Source organism: Sinohyriopsis cumingii, chromosome 6, assembly GCF_028554795.1.
Source record: "Sinohyriopsis cumingii isolate HCF-2022 chromosome 6, ASM2855479v2, whole genome shotgun sequence".
NCBI classification, from domain to species: domain Eukaryota; kingdom Metazoa; phylum Mollusca; class Bivalvia; order Unionida; family Unionidae; genus Sinohyriopsis; species Sinohyriopsis cumingii.
The window spans coordinates 64,789,019-64,807,973 of NC_142966.1; the positions used below are offsets into that span (position 1 = coordinate 64,789,019).

General features: G+C 34.5%; 1 protein-coding gene across 3 annotated transcripts in view; it reads left to right on the plus strand.

Moving 5' to 3' along the window:
- The window catches only part of LOC149797099 (enteropeptidase-like), a 77,301-nt gene that overhangs the window by 39,115 nt on the left and 19,231 nt on the right, over nucleotides 1-18,955 (plus strand). For all 3 annotated transcript variants that reach the window (XM_089961771.1, XM_089961774.1, XM_089961772.1), the window contains 8 exons: nucleotides 112-228; nucleotides 1,689-1,826; nucleotides 2,807-3,044; nucleotides 3,455-3,744; nucleotides 4,081-4,225; nucleotides 4,887-5,041; nucleotides 5,392-5,502; nucleotides 5,897-6,007. In XM_089961771.1, the coding sequence (XP_089817897.1) occupies nucleotides 112-228; nucleotides 1,689-1,826; nucleotides 2,807-3,044; nucleotides 3,455-3,744; nucleotides 4,081-4,225; nucleotides 4,887-5,041; nucleotides 5,392-5,502; nucleotides 5,897-6,007 (1,305 nt within the window). The remainder of the gene's footprint in view (nucleotides 1-111; nucleotides 229-1,688; nucleotides 1,827-2,806; nucleotides 3,045-3,454; nucleotides 3,745-4,080; nucleotides 4,226-4,886; nucleotides 5,042-5,391; nucleotides 5,503-5,896; nucleotides 6,008-18,955) is intronic.

Consider the following 18,955-nt stretch of genomic DNA (forward strand, 5'->3'; position numbering starts at 1 on the left):
GTACCGGTTCGAAGCTTTGCATTTATTTAGTAATCGCACAGATAGAGCTGAAATATTAATATCATTTGGAGATAGGGGACGATGACATACATTGATTGTGTATTATTTCAGAGTGCACAGACACGATGGCCCCGTGCGGTGATAATTATAAATGTATTGCAAAGTTTGCATTCTGCGACTCGAAGAGGGACTGTCTTGATGGATCAGATGAGGACCTTCACTACTGCAGTAAATATTCACTATCAAATAACCGAAGCCACTTCTAATGTATTTTGTAAACCATAAGAATGTTTTTCAATTGACATAATATAACAAAATTGTTTTATGTAAGGGAATAGTTTTGACATCAGTAGATATTTCAATAATGAAACCCTGACATTTTAAGAAGGCATTAATGTAATGTCAGCAAATCAAACTCTTTCATTTAAAAGTAGATCATTTCTTACGGGTGAAATTAATAGCCTAGGGGGTTAAAATGACATATATCATATTTAGGTATATATACAATTGTAGTAATTAGGGAAATTAAATTCCTGACTACAGGCGACCTTTGAGGCTTGTTAAGCTTTACTGAAACATGTATTATATCAGAGGACATCTAAGTTGTCATTAGAAATGCTATGAAATAATCAGCGCAAACTTGTGATATATATATATATATATATATATATATATATATATATATATATATATATATATATATATATAATGTTATGAGGTTGCGTAATTTTCAGCGAATTTAATTCGTGTTATTGGTTATGGGTTGTTCTATGTGCGCTTTTAGCAAACTCTGTCAATGGACTGATCAAGGGGAAAACTCATTCATCGACGTAGTTAATTTATCTCGATATCACCCATGCAATGTTGCTGAACAAATATTTTGTTTAAAAATGTTTAATAATTACTAACTGAACAGCTTTGAACGTTCAGATAATAAAACCTGTACTTTTGTATCTTATAGCAAACCTCGTATCCAATAATGTATTACTACGATCGTATGTTGCTCAGTCATTCGCAGATGTTCGTAGGACATGCATGAATGCATGATGATCAGCAAGTCACATATACAACACCGTTTGCAAATAATGGCGCAACTCCCGTATTGTAAGCATTTGGAAAGATAGAAACCAAACACAAGCGATTTATCAGTACCTGTGTGCCAGTGGTGCATAAAATTATTAATCTGTATTCATATATATACACACACACACAAACACACGCACACACACACACACACACACACACACACACACACACATATATATATATATATATATATATATATATATATATATATATATATATATATATATATATATATATATATATATTGGTACTAGCTGTTGTTCCTATATTTTCTTCTTTTAATTTTTAAAACATACTTATAATGTCCACTGATTCATCCTGGATTATGTGTCCTTGACCTCTGTGTTATTTACATAATGATGACCTATTGGATCATGCTATGCTACAATCTTCTCATCCTCCTCACGGCCAACACTACCATCAGAATCATCAATATCATCCTCGTTACCATCATTATCATTTCTTAATCTTTTCTTTTTCATATTACTCAAAATAATATTGCTATCTTGTTGTCATTGTTATTTTTAGCATTGTTATTGATAATATTATTAAAAATGGTATTATTGAAATTATTATTATTATTATTATTATTATCCTTTTAGAGTTTTCTATACAGTGCGACTTCGAGAAAAGATCATGTGGATACACTCTTGCATCTAACTCGGGCATACGCTGGAATCAACGGACGGGAGATCAGTTTACACGACCTCAGGTTGACAAAACATACGGAACACACAAAGGTTCGTCACAATGAATGCTTTCAGAATATGTACAATATCAATTGGCTTTGACAACTTTAGTGCTGATGTCTGTAGAAAACCCGGTAAAGTATTTTTATCAATGACAAATGAGCTGTGAAAACCTTATGGCACGATAAAATGTCGCTATTTATCTGCTTAAGTAGTGTTTCTACGGTATAGTTAAACTGTAATACTGACTACCAAAAATAATGACGACACAATATTTTTTTAAACTATAAGCAAGATCAAATGACGCCAAGTTAAGAACTGAAAAGAATGATCTAGATCAAATTCACGACTTTTTCAGTTAGATGCATTAATATGTGTCTGCATGTTTATGTTTGGACGTTGGTAGTCACGATGCTTACAATTTTGTAAGGTCATATTAACAGAGATACTTGTCAGCGTCTGAAGTTTTTCTCTGAAAATAAATATGCATGTGGTAAGCTTGAAATAACTGTAGCGACACTGGAGGATCGTATACAGTATAAATCCTTTGTTTGCAGGGTTCATATGAGGTACTTGATAATCCTAGTTTCGGACACAAATCGTATCCCCTTCATTAGATTTCCTTATCCTACTAAAATGGATGTAAACGATGTTTGTAACATACCATATAAATCTAATATTGAATTTTGAACATAGTTATCATCATCTAATCTCTGCATAAAATTCAGACTGACTTTACTCTTTTATGCAAAGGAATTCCTCCTATGACGTTTGCTGCATGTGAGTGATTCGTTTATGAACCTACTGACCTAAATGAAAGTTTGGTTGTTAGTAGACTGGGAGGGGAAATTATTGTAGTATGGCGGGGGCAGCATGATATTAAGAATGAGATGATCAATTTAATAAGGGTGATCAATATGAAAGTATTTAGGTTGCTATGATATTACGTAGTGATAATTACCAACAAACGTTTCTGATACCTATATTAGTCATGTCCTAAAATAGCGTCAGGTCTGAACTCTTCTATGCAGGTCATTTCATGGTCATCTCTGATAATAGCGACCCAAAAGACTATCTTGTAGATTCAGAGGGACGAGTGAGGCGGATTGGATACAACATTGCTTCTTTGATATCTCCGGAAGAAAATATTCAGTCGGAGTCTTGTCTAGAGTTCTATTATTACTTAAATGGAAGTGCAGTTCGACCCAGTCCTTTGTCGGCACAATTGTTGGTATACGTCATCAGTGACAATCGGAAAATTCTTGCCTGGTTAGTAAAAACGAGTTACTTTACATATATGAAATTTAGTTTCCCTTGTTATTTCTCAGCTAGTTACCTATTTGATCTTATTCTGCATTTGTTGTCATTTAAAATCCAATGTAACTATTACGATTGTAAGAAAGTAAGAGATACTATGATAATAACACAGTAGTGATTGGTAGTGGTAATTAGCAAACTAAATTGGATAGTATTGGTGCTTTTATCGTATGTTAATACATAACATATTCTGAAGAAAACCCTCTTTGGTAATGATTGTAACAACTTGAAGATAAAATTGACTTTAATTGACAAAATCTCTAGATTCAAAATTGTAACTTTCTTTTTTATACAGACGGATTGATCAGCTATTTATATACCTGCCATCGCCACTTAACCATAAAATGTTGTCTTCGTATTAGGTATGATAACGTTAACAGGACAATAAATGGATGGCTCAAAGGATGGGTGCTCGTTCCACAAGGTCGTACTCGTATTGTCTTTGAGGGAAAAACCACAACTACTTTAGCTGTCTGGCCCGGAGTTGTCGCCCTTGACGAGATCTCTATTAAACCTGGCTCATGTTTAGAACCACCACAATGTGGTTCTAATGCTTTCAAATGTGACAGATCTAGAGTTTGCATACCAGTCTATCTGCAGTGCGATGGCAAAAATGATTGTTTAGATGGATCGGACGAAGACGGATGCACCAGTGAATATATTTGATACATACATACATACATACATACATACATACATACATACATACATACATACATATACATGCATGCATATCTAACTAACCAAACAAATTGATATATTAGCCTGTGTACCTTCGGCAACATGTTACAGCCACCAGCTACAAACCGTAAAGTCTGTAAATTAGATTTGAATAAATGGATTAGATATATGCAACCATTTCGTAAGATATCAATATGAAAGAGGTATTATTGATATTCTGGCCAACTAAATAAAGCTTAGATTTTAGCTAATGGTCAGCAGATTTCAACATGTTCATATGAATAAGTATCTCATTTTTCTTTATCAGGTAAACCCGATTACGAAATTATTCTAGCTAATGGGGATGGGTCATATGGTGCTCTCGCAATATTCTACCATGGACAATGGACACCTGTTTGTTATGCTCATGGTGACACACTCGCCCCGCTTACTTGCAAAAAGCTGGGATACAAGTGAGTTTAAATTGAATATTTCGACTTAGGGCCCAACAATTAATGTAATAATGGCAAAAGTTAAAAAATGTGATCAACTGAAACGTTGATTATATTTCTTTGTTAGTTACGACACAAATATGTGACTCAGTGTTCTTCAACTTAATGAGAATGAACTGTGTTATTTTATTCATAGTTATATTTGGACTCCTCTAGTCTAAAATGAATTGGAAATTACTTATGCAAATATGTTCTCTGGGGCAAACATGTTTTAGATGCATTACAGTAACATTCAATTCGTTAGATTTCACGTTATTTTCAATTGTATTTACTTCTTTCTCACCATAGTGCGTATACCGTGATAATATGAACAGAGTGGAAATGTACGAATTTTTAAATGTATTTGGATACATTTAACAAAATCGCTGACATTAAAGCGGAAAGAAAATAACCATATTTTGCTCCATATTGATTTGGACGTAATATAAACAATGCAATCATGAACTAACGTGCCCTAACAATTGTGTTTCGATAAGGTGTATGAGTAACATAGTACCCATCGTATGTTTATATAAATCATATATAATAAAGGGCGCAAAAAAGAACAAATTGTACATTTGTGCATTTGTTTACCATTCGGTAAAGTTTGACTGTTTATAAATTTGTGATCTTTATTTTCAAGAGGACGGTACCAAAAAGCTTATGCTAATTCTTGGCACAATTCGGTGAGTCACACAATGAATATTACATGCAATCTGAAGCATACAGACCTTTCCCAGTGCTCAGTAACAACTTCCTTCTGCGATCTGTATCAATCAATTCTATGTAGCAACACAGGTAGGTATCGTACAATTCGCCTGCATTACATACAACTTTGTCTTGTAAAAGAGTCTATCTACTTAACAAGATTATAATTTAGTTGCTTGTGACCCCAGATGGTAACAGTAATTGAGTAGATATATTTCAAAGATACAGAGAATCACTGAAATTTATCTCATGAATTTTCCTGTTAGTTTGAAAGTCACATTTCTCAAGAGAGTAAGGTTCTTTAAATACTAACGATATCAAATGTCCGCATGAACTATTTACGCTGAAAGATTGCCATATTTATATAAAACGCATGACATACTTTATTTTAATTAGTAAAATATTATTTTTAAATATGTTTTATACTATCTATATTTCAGACTGTTTCTCTGGTGAACGAATTTGTTTCAACTCCAGCAAATGCATCCCTGATCAGTATTACTGTGACGGAATTATAGATTGTCCGTATGCTGATGATGAAATTAATTGTGGTAATTTCTTCTGTTTCCGTCGTTCATATATGAGTTTGCATAAATATTGAGGTAATATATCAGGACCACTTGATTCACATCTCAAGAGTATAATCAAGTACCAAATATTTTCATAATTGCAATTTTAGTAATCACATTATCATAAATAATTCCAAAGAATACATGTAATTAAGCTTTTGTCAATATCGCGTGATAATCAACATAACAAACAGCTTATATCAATATCAGACATCTAGTAAAATAATACAATTTCTGTTTTTTCATAGGCACCGATTTACAGCATTTCTAAGCGTATCTTTTAGAGCAAATTTGTAACATTTGAGTTGTTTTTAAAGGATTAATATAAGTTTTCAAATAAACAGTTAGTGTTACTGCTTTTTCTGTGCTATTCCAGCCAACTGCACCAGCTCACAACTGGAATGTACCAGCCATGAGTGTATCCTTATATCGCAAAGATGTGATGCTGTTCAAGATTGCAAAGATGCATCTGACGAATATCGGTGTGGTATGTAGACATAACATATATATGCAGCAAATAGCGTCTTTCCAAATGACCAGATGTGTTTTGTATATCGTTTTGTCAAGCAAATATAGTATAAAATCGTATACATTGAACAAATATAACAAAGTACAGTGCGGTAATTCACACAAACTGAGCAAGTGATTCCACCATCTATGGATTCCTTTACAAGGAGGACTATACAAACACAGAACAGTCACAAAAACAAAAACGTATACAAAATATGTATTTCTAACACTTTTATGGTGAAATCAACATCACAGTGTACTAATCGAAAATTCGAAAACCTGTAATCTTTGCAATGAGGCAAGAAAGTAATTGTGTGTTCAACTTGCACGCAGGCTAACCACTTAAGAACCTGAAGCAATAAAAAATACATTGTAAGTTACGACAGTCAACTATATATGGTTACCCAATAGTCTGTCCTGAATAACATCTAGTGAACAGTTGAAGTCCACAGAGTACAGATAACACACTTCCGAACGTAGGACGAGATTAAATAAACATAACTGAGGGGCGAATCCAAAACGTTTTCTTTGCTCTTCTGAGCCCCGTTTCAAGACGCAATGTAAGTTTACGCACATAATATTCGTAAGTTTTAAGCGTAAGAAAATCTTACTCTATTTCGTTAGCATGTTTCACAAAGATATCCGCAGGAACATTTCGTGCGTCTAAGGAAAACTTTTGCGTAAGCTACTGTTTTGGTAAATAATAAATCGGTAAAATATAACATAGCACATGCAAGATACTTACAAAGGAAGGCGACGAAGATTACGACGAAAAGAACAATAGCAGTACATTGACCCATGAAAATATCAAGCAAAAATGCCTTGACGTATTGGTCATATTGAATGAAGATATTATTTATGATTAAAGAATAACGTGTGTGTGTGTGTGTGTGTCTGTGGGTGTGTGTGTGTGTGTGTGTGTGTGGACATATTCATGATTTTGCAGCCACAAGGCATAGTTAGTGTAGCAGCACCGTCCCCACCCCGTCCAAAAATAAAGGTTTACAACTAAAGACCCTTAATCTCTTAAATAATGAAAAACTTGTAACTATATAGTGTTGTTTTTTGTGCAATATAAATAAACTTTTCAAAGAATCAAAGGTTTTGTACTTTAAAATTTTCAGCTGCTTGAATTTCTTTTCGCTCTAGGCAGGCAGCTGCCTTGTATGTCTAATGGGAAAACAGTAATTGTGTGTGTGTGTGTGTGTGTGTGTGTGTGAGAGAGAGAGAGAGAGAGAGAGAGAGAGAGAGAGAGAGAGAGAGATTGTCAAGCTATAATAATAGTCAATGAATAAACATAATTTAGCTTACTTGTTGAGGGTAGCGGCTAAGCCATACATCTTTAGCTGTCTATATCAATAAGGTTATATAATAAGATCACTGTATTTATCGACTTTTATTTCCTTTAAATTCATATATGCAGTTGAAGGTCCTCATCTTGTCCGTTTCAATGACAAATCAGAATAATCCACCATCATAAATGAGAAGGTAAACGTCCCTTTTGATGCAACCCCTTGCGTCAGTTAAAGCCTTCCTAACTTATTTGGTATTCATCGCAATAATACATGTTTAGTTATGTATTAATTTACTTTTGCTTAAATTAGTATCACTATACGACAAAAACTGAAAAGAAATCACTAGTCATTCGTGCTCCAACACCCCCTCCTTGTTTATAGGCTTGTCAAACCTTGGAATAAAATTTCATTGTACACAGTTCGACGTGATGCAAATGGATATCTTTCGAACGAAATCACCCACTTTCTCTCTCTCTCTCTCTCTCTCTCTCTGACACACACATTTAGTAGTTTATTCTTTCTATCTAATGTATCCACTAAAGTCTGCAAGTTCTAAAACGTCTAATACATGACTTAAACATTATAACCTATATTTATTTAAAATATTATGCATCCACTGATGAATGTTAGGAAAATCACTAAATAGTAATGAAGTCTGATCGAAGCAGGCGCATGATTATAAACAATTCAATACGGCTTCACTTATCTTCTATAGATCTGTCTTTCTCGAGATTTTTAACAGCCACGGGCAAGAACCATTCAACAAATACGAATGACTTGTAGCTAATTTTGTGCATGCTTACGTATATGAACTTATTAGATTTTAAGAGCGCAACAGCAGTCTATGTTTTGAGCATATTTTAAAACTGTCTGGAACTGGAGATTTTTTGAAAACAAATAAAGCCTTGTTACTAAGATTAAGCATTAATCGGTCGAGGCAGAAACAATGAAATTTAATAGTCTTATTTCGATCTGTAAGTAAAGAACCTAATGAAACTTACTGAAAATTCCATTATTTTTTTTATTTATTTACTTTTTACACATTTTTCAAACTTTTGGACAGCTACTTCTTAATGTAAACCTTGTAATAACTATTAAACAGGAACACTGGAAGTTGACAAAGGAATGAATGAAAATGTAACACTTTTTAGCATATATATATATATATATAAAACCGAGATGATAAATAAATATATAAATAAGTAAGTGAAGTAGCACATGTACTTATGATCGTTCTCGAAGCATAGAATTTCGGTAGAAAAGATTATCATTTCAGTTTTCTGTTCTGATAAGCATTTAAATACTCAACAGTATCCACATTCTAACCGTTGCTGGAGTATTAATGTTGTATGTAATATTAATGTGTACACCTGAATGTCATACAAGATGCATTGTTGTCTTTTGTTTTCGTTTTTGTAAAATTGCTTTTGTAAACCAGCGCACTTGAAGAAGAAATGCACATTAAGATCAGATGCCATAGTAAGGCTGGATGAAATAAAGAAAGAGTCATGTGATACTCTTTCAAGATGTCTGAATGTACTGATAGAAAATTCAATAAAATTTAATTTTGAAAAGAAATAATATAGACTTGTATTAAAATAGACAAATTTTTTCAGTAAAAAAGGCAAGCAAATTTATAATTATCTAGGATTAGAGAATACCAAAAAAAATTCTGCACACTACTACAAACTCAAATTAGAAGCCCGAATACAATATAATTAATCTATCAAGATAATTAGAGTTTTTGTTTTTTCAAATCTTATTCCCTTGATTTGCTACAATATTCCGCCACTATCTGAGTAATTGCCACGCTTTTTGGTAATCATTATTACCAGAAGTCAATGTACATTAGTAAGCAGCCATCGTGATTAAATTTTTTCAATGAAGTTTTGATGTCATGCACTGTGCACGATATGTTAAAATTTAACCGGCATACAGAATCATCGTATCGTTTGATTTAATAAAGGTGTGCTCAGGTTTACATAGATGAAGCAATGTTTCTTAATTACAACAGTTGTAGCTCTGAAGAATCACTGTACAAATATGCAATTTCAATGGATATAGAATCATAGAAAGTGAGAATGGTTTATTAAGATCACAATGGAATCAAAATAAAACACTGGCAGTAGTATATTAGTCTCTCTATAGAATAGTGGTGTCAATATGAAAATTTGTGTAATATTCAAATGGAATTAAATACTTCACAAATGTTGTTCCAACCAATATTTTTGTTACTTTCCATTTTAAATATTCTTGAATAATACAGATGTTGTTACTTTTATAAATATTATTTTCTTGTTTTAGCTGTTTCGCTGACACAATATTTTTAAACATGAAAGTAGGCCCACCATGGTTTGCATAAAATAATTCCCAATATTAGCCGTAAAAATTAATTCCCGTTTATTCCAGTTTCTTGAGGATAGGAATATCTGATTTTTGTGGCAATGCAAATGTTCCTGACGATGTTGATCATCGCTTACAGTAAAGGTTGTTTGATTTGTTTTTCATTTATTAAAAGAGAGAGAGAGACCCTAGGTGGCCGAGTGGTCTTATCACTGCCATCTTCCCTCCATCTGCGTGGTTTCGAGTATCGGGCTCGTCCAGTGTGGGTATGTCGTAAAGCTTGACAGTAGCTTCCCCATGGGTCGGTAGTTCTCACCGGGTTATCCCGAATTCCCCCTCCACCAGTTATTCTAACCACCATATATTGCCTATCATGCACTGAAAAATGACGATAACACAAAACATCAATATCAAAAGACAGCTGCTACTACCATAAAAAGTGGAAATGATGGCTTCGTCACACGTAAACATTCAGATAAAAAATGTATACGTACCAAATATAAGGTGTGAAAAAGAACTTAGTCTGATGGTTTAGATTTTCAAAATCTTGATTTATCTTATTGCTAACATCAATATATTCTATACCAAATTGGATGTTATACCTTTATGTATATCTGCAATTCCTGACGTTGACACACCGTATATAAATGCGTAGCAATCTAAATAAATTGATGACATAATATCTCGCTTGTTTATATTTTTCGGAATAGTCAACACAGGAAAATGTTTCATACAAATATTATTGTTCACATATTTATTTGTTTTTACCCGCTATACAGTATATATTAGAATGTCTTGGCGTATCTCATAAAACCCTTTCATGTGATTCTCGCTCTCAATAAACATGCTTACGAAAAAACGTGCCACTTACAGCTGTATGGTACTTGCCGTAAAATTACGTAACATTATAAGGGAAACTTAGGGGAAAATTTACGTAATTCTCGTTCCTGAAACATCCGTAATCAAATACAAACATCGTACGTAAAAGCTTCAGAAATTTTTGGGCGTACGTTGTTTTGTGAAATGGGGACCTGGTTTCAAAGTACCAGTCCTGACTATAGACTATTATAGTTATTATAATGTCAATGAAATGGTGTACAGAAGAATAAAATTGCTTGTTTTGCCAATCATATCTCTATAGGCCTCTTCACCAGCTTAGTTTTCCTGTCTCCCGGAACAATTGTGTTGAACGAACTTAAATTTAAAAATATACATCACCTTTAATGTGTTTTATAAATGATACCGTTGCTAGGCAACATAAATTATTTCTGTTACTGTGTTGTAGAAATCGCTAGTTTTTGGTATTTATCTCAACGCTGCATTTAGCTACTCCTAGACGGATTGAATTATCCATTCGTAATTTGGCTTATGACCGGAAGTAGTGTTTCAAATATTTGCAGTAAGAGGTATATTATGGTCGATTTATAGGATTCCGATGACTTAATGATGGATGGTGATTTTGTTCTCAAGGTGGCTAACTGGGTTGAAGTTAGGAGGAATGTCTTCAAAATATAACTTTGATTTAATGTAAAAGTGCGATCCGATTTTCAATTTTAAGTCATGTTATGTCATTATCGACAACTGTTCCGTACTTGTTTCTCTTGAGTAGGTATTAGGGCAACGCTTTAGATCATTTTCCGAATATCTTTTTGTCAAAACAGGTCTTTCTTACCCTTAGTGTCTGAATAAATATGATATTTATATACAGAATGTTTTGTGTCGCTGATAAATGATTGAAGATATTAATGTTTGTTTGTTGGTTTTTGGTATACATCCATGTGGAGCATGTTTTCCGTAATCTTTGCTGTAGAGTCCCAAAACAGATAGTTTATATACATTTTCTGATGAGATATTTACAGAAAGAATGAATTCATTTGTTTATCTCATGGTGCAACATCATTTCACTGCAGTCAGTGTAACATAGAAACTGGAGTAGATTGTACTAGCTCAAATGGTTTCACAGTTTGCCAAGCTGGCGATTTCTTCTCTGGTCTTGTTTGATATGCATCCCGCATTATGCGGAACATTGATATTTTGGGAAATTATGCCTAATAAAGTGAAGAGAGCAGTAAGGGGTTAGGTTTCAACGTTTATACCTTTTAGCCAAGACATCAGTGATGCTTGAAAATACAAAGAGAATTATTTCATAAATTTTCCCTGAAGGGTGATAATTACCATACATGTTTTGTGTCTCATGGTTTCCAGTTGTATGTATCTTTGGTAGTATGTTAAATATGCCTGCCTACGAAGATGGCAGAAAAGCATTCTAATGTAGGCGATATACAAGCCCAGCTTCGTACCTAAAGTGACGGTGCTAACAAAATATCTGCAGGGATACATAGTAACGAATGTACAGCGCTAAGTGCGGGCGGTGTCCTCTAAGGTATAGCGGTGCTTTGGTTTTCCAGAGTTAAATCTATTCACAGAGAACAACAGAAACACTCCAGAGACTATAAGGACGCTTCATACATTTTCTGCGTACTAGGTAAAAAGTTGCGTCTCGATGCCTTTCTCAGTGCACATGAACTTAGGTTGTTTTTGTATCCATTGTTTATCGCCACCCTTGTCAATCGGGACCATTTGTGTCTTTAACCTGCGAACACCGTTGGTCATCGTTAGAACTAATGTGGTTATAATCATTCCCAGTGTCGTTCGGATGTTCAGTATTGTGATGCCTTGCTCATTTATGATTGTGCAGAGACGCTCGGCCAGGTTAGTGTCATTGAAGACACGATTAGTGGCGTCGCAGATGCGATTTATCTGAAAGAGTATGGTCTCTAAATTTGCATCTGCCGACTCGAGTCTAGCCGACCGTTGGTCTTCAAGGCCGCTAAAGGCATTACGTATTTTTTCCGTTCTAATTTAGGTATTTTCATATCTTGTAGTTTCTATTTTGGGGCGATTGGCTTATCGAGCAAATCTAATCTCTCCAGATTGTTGACAACTGCATCTTTTGAGCGTGAAGCTCCTTGTCTAGACCCAGAAGAGTTAGAATGGGCATCTAGAACTGCTGCTCGATGGACGTGGCAATGGTCGTTAGCAATGATGGTGCATGTATTACGATATTGGGTCGGGTTTGAATTAGTAAGCTCCACAATATCTTTCCAGAGATATTTATTGTTGGTCACCAAAAACGCTCGGGGATTTTCATCGCGAGTGATGCAATTATGGCCAGAATCTTCTGATACCTTCTCACTACCATTATCTTTTAATGATGGTATTTCTAGTTGTATTTATATGGTTGCTGAGAATTATATCCATATCATAATATGTTCCTCATATTCCCCGCTTACATAAATTCTCGTATACAGTAATCCATTGATTTCAAATAACGTTCTGGACAGCTTCCTTGAACATCACTAAGAGTTATGTTTGTGTTAATCTGACATCAGACTTAATTTCAAGCCCCGTGACTGTTGGAGAATTGATTTTCTTGCCTATAGCGGGTTTCCGTTAGTATGAGATAAGGTCACAGTTAATCGGGTTGAAACTGACAAGCCTTGCTACGATCCAACGTTAATCCTATTGAGAATAAATTCCTTGATTTGTACCCTACTAGTGCTGTTGCTAAAGCTGCATCAAAAAAGAACTCTTGAGAATGATGTTGATCAAGAAATTGTGCCTTTAGCTGACACATGCATTGGGCGATCTTTGATGAGGTCACCTTTGCCACCAGTATTGACCTATTCTCTCTATTCCTATCAGGGTGACAAAAGACATCCACTAATTGCAATGAAATAACAAGATCATGATATCTTCTGTTTGTTTCAGCGTCTGTTAGTGAAACTAAAGACACATAAGTCTCGGTCCGTTTTTTTGTGAATAATGTGGCCCTTATAAGAAATGGTGATCACCTGAGGAACCTGATGGTGACGAGTGGTTCCTGAGCTGTCAACTTGTTGTTTTTAGGTCGTATCAACAGGACATTCGTAGTTTTGCATATGAAACTCAGGCGGCTGGTCTTTCTTTTAGAATGAATTCTCAGAAGATCTTCAATAAGTTCTATTGGTCGAAACTTAAGAGTGATATTTATAAATACTTTAGATCGAGTCACACTCGTCAGATGGTGGGAAAACCCAATCAGACGATCGCAACATGTTCCTGAACCATTTAGCAGAATGATGGTAGACTGTATCGGTCGTTACCTAATACTTCGTCAGGCAGCTAATACATGTTGACCATAATGTGTGATTTGTAAGACTTTCAGAGGTAATTCTTTTGAAAACTATTAAACTACACCTATTGTAAAAGCTTTGATATAGCTTTTAACGCATATTGGACTTCCCAAATCTGCCCAGTCTGATCGAAGATAAAATTTTATTTTTGGAATTTTTTGACAAGTTATAAATGAATTAGGCATCCAGCAGTTTAAATCTTCTGCATATCACCATTAAAGTCAATGAGCTTTGGAGGGATTTAATCAAACTTTAAAGAGTATGAATCGGTCAGATTGTTTTGCACATGGAAATATTCGGATGAAGATGGATATTCTGTTCGTGGACCATTCAATTTTTTAAAACAGATTCTTCATTCAATCAAGGACACAGAAATTAATTTTCCTGACTATGTCTCTAATTTCAAAAATAAATCGTGAAAGAACTGCTAAGTACCAACAACTAATGCTCACGTTTTGCAGTCAAAAATAACCAAAGAAGAAAGCATTTTTAACCAGGTTATATGGTTCAGACTCTCTTGCCCATACCTAAAATTCTTCTTTTCGCGCTAAACTTTATGTTCCTTGCAAATTGGAAAGAACGCAAATGCCTTATTTTGGAAGACAAATTAGTTATTCTGTCCGACATAGTGAGGATTTAAACGACCGGATGCAAACTGATTGTAGTGACTCTGGTTTAGCCAATATTCTGAATCAGAAATATTAAACAATCAGGACCGAAAATCTTTCCATCCAGAACTATATCAAATGTTATTTGAATATGAGCACTTGTTTCCTGATTTTCCATAGCGAACAAATAAAATCTGCTATGACGATCAGACTGTAGATTGTAAACCTGTGAAGCAGCGACCTTTTAGGATTATTCCTCTCAGGGAGGAATATTTGAAAAGAGAAATTCAATAATTACTGGAGATTTACTCCATAGAACTTTGCAAAGTAAAGTTCATAGCTTATTCTTGCGCCTAAAGAAGTTATTTCACTCCACTTTTCTACTGTCTGGTTCTGTGACTACTGTGCCTATAGCAGAGTCGACCCAATAACTTGGCCTACAATTCCTGCCATTACATCTTCGGCCCATTACATACTCTAACTTTCCTTGTTCAACTGTTATTTCAGCTTTGTTTTATTTATTTTGCAATAAAACATACTATAAAATAAACAGAATCAAATATTAATTCAATCGTATGCTGTATAATCAACGTTTCGAATGATTTATGGCAGTTATAATGATAAATAAATCTTTATTACAAAATGTGCTATCATAAGTTCAATCTGGCCGCCTTGTGCGACTGCTCCTGATTTATATGTCTTTGTCATGTAATTGTTGTCTATGTTCATCTGCATTGGTGGTTTTGTCATGCAGCAGCTGTTCTGTTGGAGTGTGCTTGTTCATGTACTGGTTTTGGTGGGGAAAGCTACTTGCCTTTTTCTCGGTTGCTTTGCCACAGTTACATTACAACCGTCTTTTGTTTTGAACTTGACGTCATCACGTTATAATCGCTTGTAATCCCGTTTATGCTAGGATAGACCCTTATTAATTGCATTATAAACTAGACTTAACAAACTGAGATTACATTCATTTATATTTAAATGTAAGCCGGCGATCAGCCAAAGTGTGTAATCTAACATCCTCCAGTAACTCCATCAAGTCGTTCCAACGCCACTCCTGCTGAGGTGCAATTGTTGTTATCGCAACATTCTCAATAATTCACCGTGTCAGTTACATTACAACTTTCAATTAGGAACATAAATCATTTGAGCTGGTCCAAACCTCACTCACAGTAGAGCATGGGTCTGTCCATAAATTTTTGCCGACTTTGTTGTGCGAAAACTTCCTAATGTGCCGAGTATGCTATGAGGAGAATTCTTAATTAAATTTCAATCCGCCGAATAAGTAATGGGCCGACTTTGATGTGGGTCGACACTGCTATGGGCCTAGTCTTGTAAATAAGCACACACCCTCAACAAAAATATGTGTTGATACTAATAGACAATATGTGGTTCTAATGTCACCTGTTTATTAAAATGTGCAGTTTTGCTGCAAGTAGATCTTTCCCGAACACAAATGCTTACTGTTTAGGCACTTATCCGTATTTAGTAGCGCAAAATTCTAAATGGCCGCAGAACAGTTCGTTGTGCTATTACACGTGGATTTGTAAGTCGCCGAGCATAACATCTGATATTATGCACATATCGCCTAATGAACTATTCAGCGGGCGGTTGATCAGTATCGTACAGAAATACAGGTAAGCGTATAAAATATACAATGATGTTTGCACAAAAAAGTGTCAGCAGTTTTTTGCCGGTTTTAATGAATAGGCGATATCATACCATAAAACGCCTGTCAATGTCATTACGGGTGTGAGGCTGACTTATCGGCCAAGGTATGGACCGAGATCTCCAGTCACCGTACTGACTATTGAAAAGTCAACAGTCTAACCAAAATGGACTAATTTCTAATGCAAAGAATATATGATTACATTAAAATTGTTGGAAATGCAAAATGTGCCATCAAGTTTGACCTTTTAAAGGATTTTTAGCACATTCCACTCACGGTATGAGAGAAACAAATTTCGGCATTTGCAACTCCAGATGGACTTTAGCGGTATAAAGTGATGTCATTTGGTGTGACAAATTCTCCGTGAAAATAACAACGTTTACTAAACTTGACAACATGTGGTCTAGATAATTATTATGCATACATCGATGACGTCATCATATATAACAATACCTGGGAAGATCACTTGGAAACAGTTCTGAAATTCTTTTTTTGACTCAGTGATGTAAATCGGACGGTTAATTTAATCGAGTTTTAGCGTGCTCGAGTCATATTTTTGGCAAGTTGTGGGACTCAGTCAAGTTAAAACTATAGATGGTAAAGTCAAGGATTTCTTTGAATTCCAGGTGCTAATAATAAAAAGTAACTGATGTGATATTGTGTATTGTTGGATATTATCAAAATGTTTGCTCAAAGGTTTCCATAATTGCTGACGACTGACAAATCAGTTGACTAAGAAATCAAAGTATGATTGGACTGAACATATCGTTAATCATTTTAAATGTAAAGACTGTATTTAAAAGCGCAAATGTTCTTTCAGCCCCAAATTGCAAAGAATCATGTAAAATGTGGTTTGATGCAAGTGATGTAGGGGTTGTTGGAGTATTGATTCATAAAAATGAAAATGGTGTATATCATCCAGTATGGTATCATTTTAAAACCCATAACAATCAGCAGAGATATTAGTAAAAAATCGAGAGCGAATGTTTGGCTTCTATTTTGTTTTGCAATACCTTGATGTGTATATTAGTTCAGCTTCTCTCCGATTACTGAATTTAGTAATCACAATCCTTTACTTTCATTAACAAAATCGAAAACATAAGTCAGAGATTTTTGAGATGGTGTTTGGCGCTGCAAGAATATAACACTGACAATAGACAAATCAGAGGAAAAATAATGTGATTGCAGAGTCACACTGTCATATGTATAAAACGTATATGTTGTTTATGAGTTCATAACTTGTATCATTCATAAGACATATTCCAATGTAATTTGAATTATGCTTTATTGCATAAATCATTCTCTTCCTTTATGAGGATAGGTGTTTATAAATATATATATTTTGAGCTTAATTTTTATTCTTGATTGAGGGCTGCGGATGGAGATTTTGCATACCTAACTTTTGTTATGGTTGCGGGCAGTGAAATTATATTTACTGAAATATGAGTTTAACGCCTAACCTTATTCACAAGTTAGTGGAATTTTCCAAAGAAATAAATTAGTTTTCCATAACGCTCCATTGTGAATTAGGTCAAGTAAAAAATATACACAAATTATATATATATACGTATGTATGTTTGTGTGTATATATATATATATATATATATATATATATATATATATATATATATATATATATATATATATATATATATATATATATATATATATATATATATATATATATATAATTGCGTTATCATTGATTGCAAAGAGTAAGTGCTCACTGACTAGATTATCACATAATTTAGGGATTTTATTAATTCAAAGGCATTCTGGTTTGCACACTTGGTATATATTTTAAGCCATTTGTAACATTTTATACATTTCGATTTGTGATATAACCTTTATTAATATTTTGGGATTGGATTCACAATATTGCATCTCTTTAATGTTCAATTTGTAACTTAGAGAAATAAATTACACTGGTCAACAGTGAAATCATTACTGACTTGAAAAGGCCCTAATCTGTAGTATTTTGGTGTGCCGAACACGAATATAACCGTGAAAAATTTGTATTGGCTCTCGTTTTGAAGATATTCATATACCTCATTTTCTATGTTTCACTGTGTAAATTTCTCCAGTAGGACTGCAGCAACATCCGGAATAATGATGTAACATTGCATAATACCATCATGCTCACATCATCCACAGTTGATTGCATCATTTTCTGATGCAATGCAATACTAATGCCATGCGGCTGCTGAAGTAAGTTGACGTCAGCAGTGTACTATACATGTGTAGGCCTATTATACTAATGCCAGGCGGCTGCTGAAGCTGACGTAAGCAGTGTACTATATAAAGCCCAATCAGATAGGTTCAGCATTTAAAATATTTTAGACGTTGTGCGAGACAGTTCAAGCTACTGTTACATAAATCTTATTATTTTATCCGTTTACGTACAATAAAGAACAGTAATGCCTCGAAAGTGTGTTAATACCGCGGACAATTTTTGCTATATTTGTGGGGAAGTGACATTTGCCAACCAGAAGAAAAGTATCAATTCTCAAGTGAAGAAGGCATATCATCTTTACTTCGGATGCAAGGTTGGTGACCAAGACAAGCCTTGGGCTCCGCATATATGCTGTGCTACATGTACAACATAGCTTTCACAGTGGTTGAATTGCAAAAGGTCATCAATGCCGTTTGCAGTCCCAATGGTGTGGAGAGAGCCAAGCAACCACCTAAATGACTGTTACTTCTGCTTGGTTCCTCCTCTTTCCGGCGGAATAACAAAGCGAAAGAAGTCGAGAATAGTCTACCCAAACATTCCGTCTGCATTGAGACCAGTTCCACATGGTGAAGGACTTCCTATTCCAGAACCTCCAGCAGAAT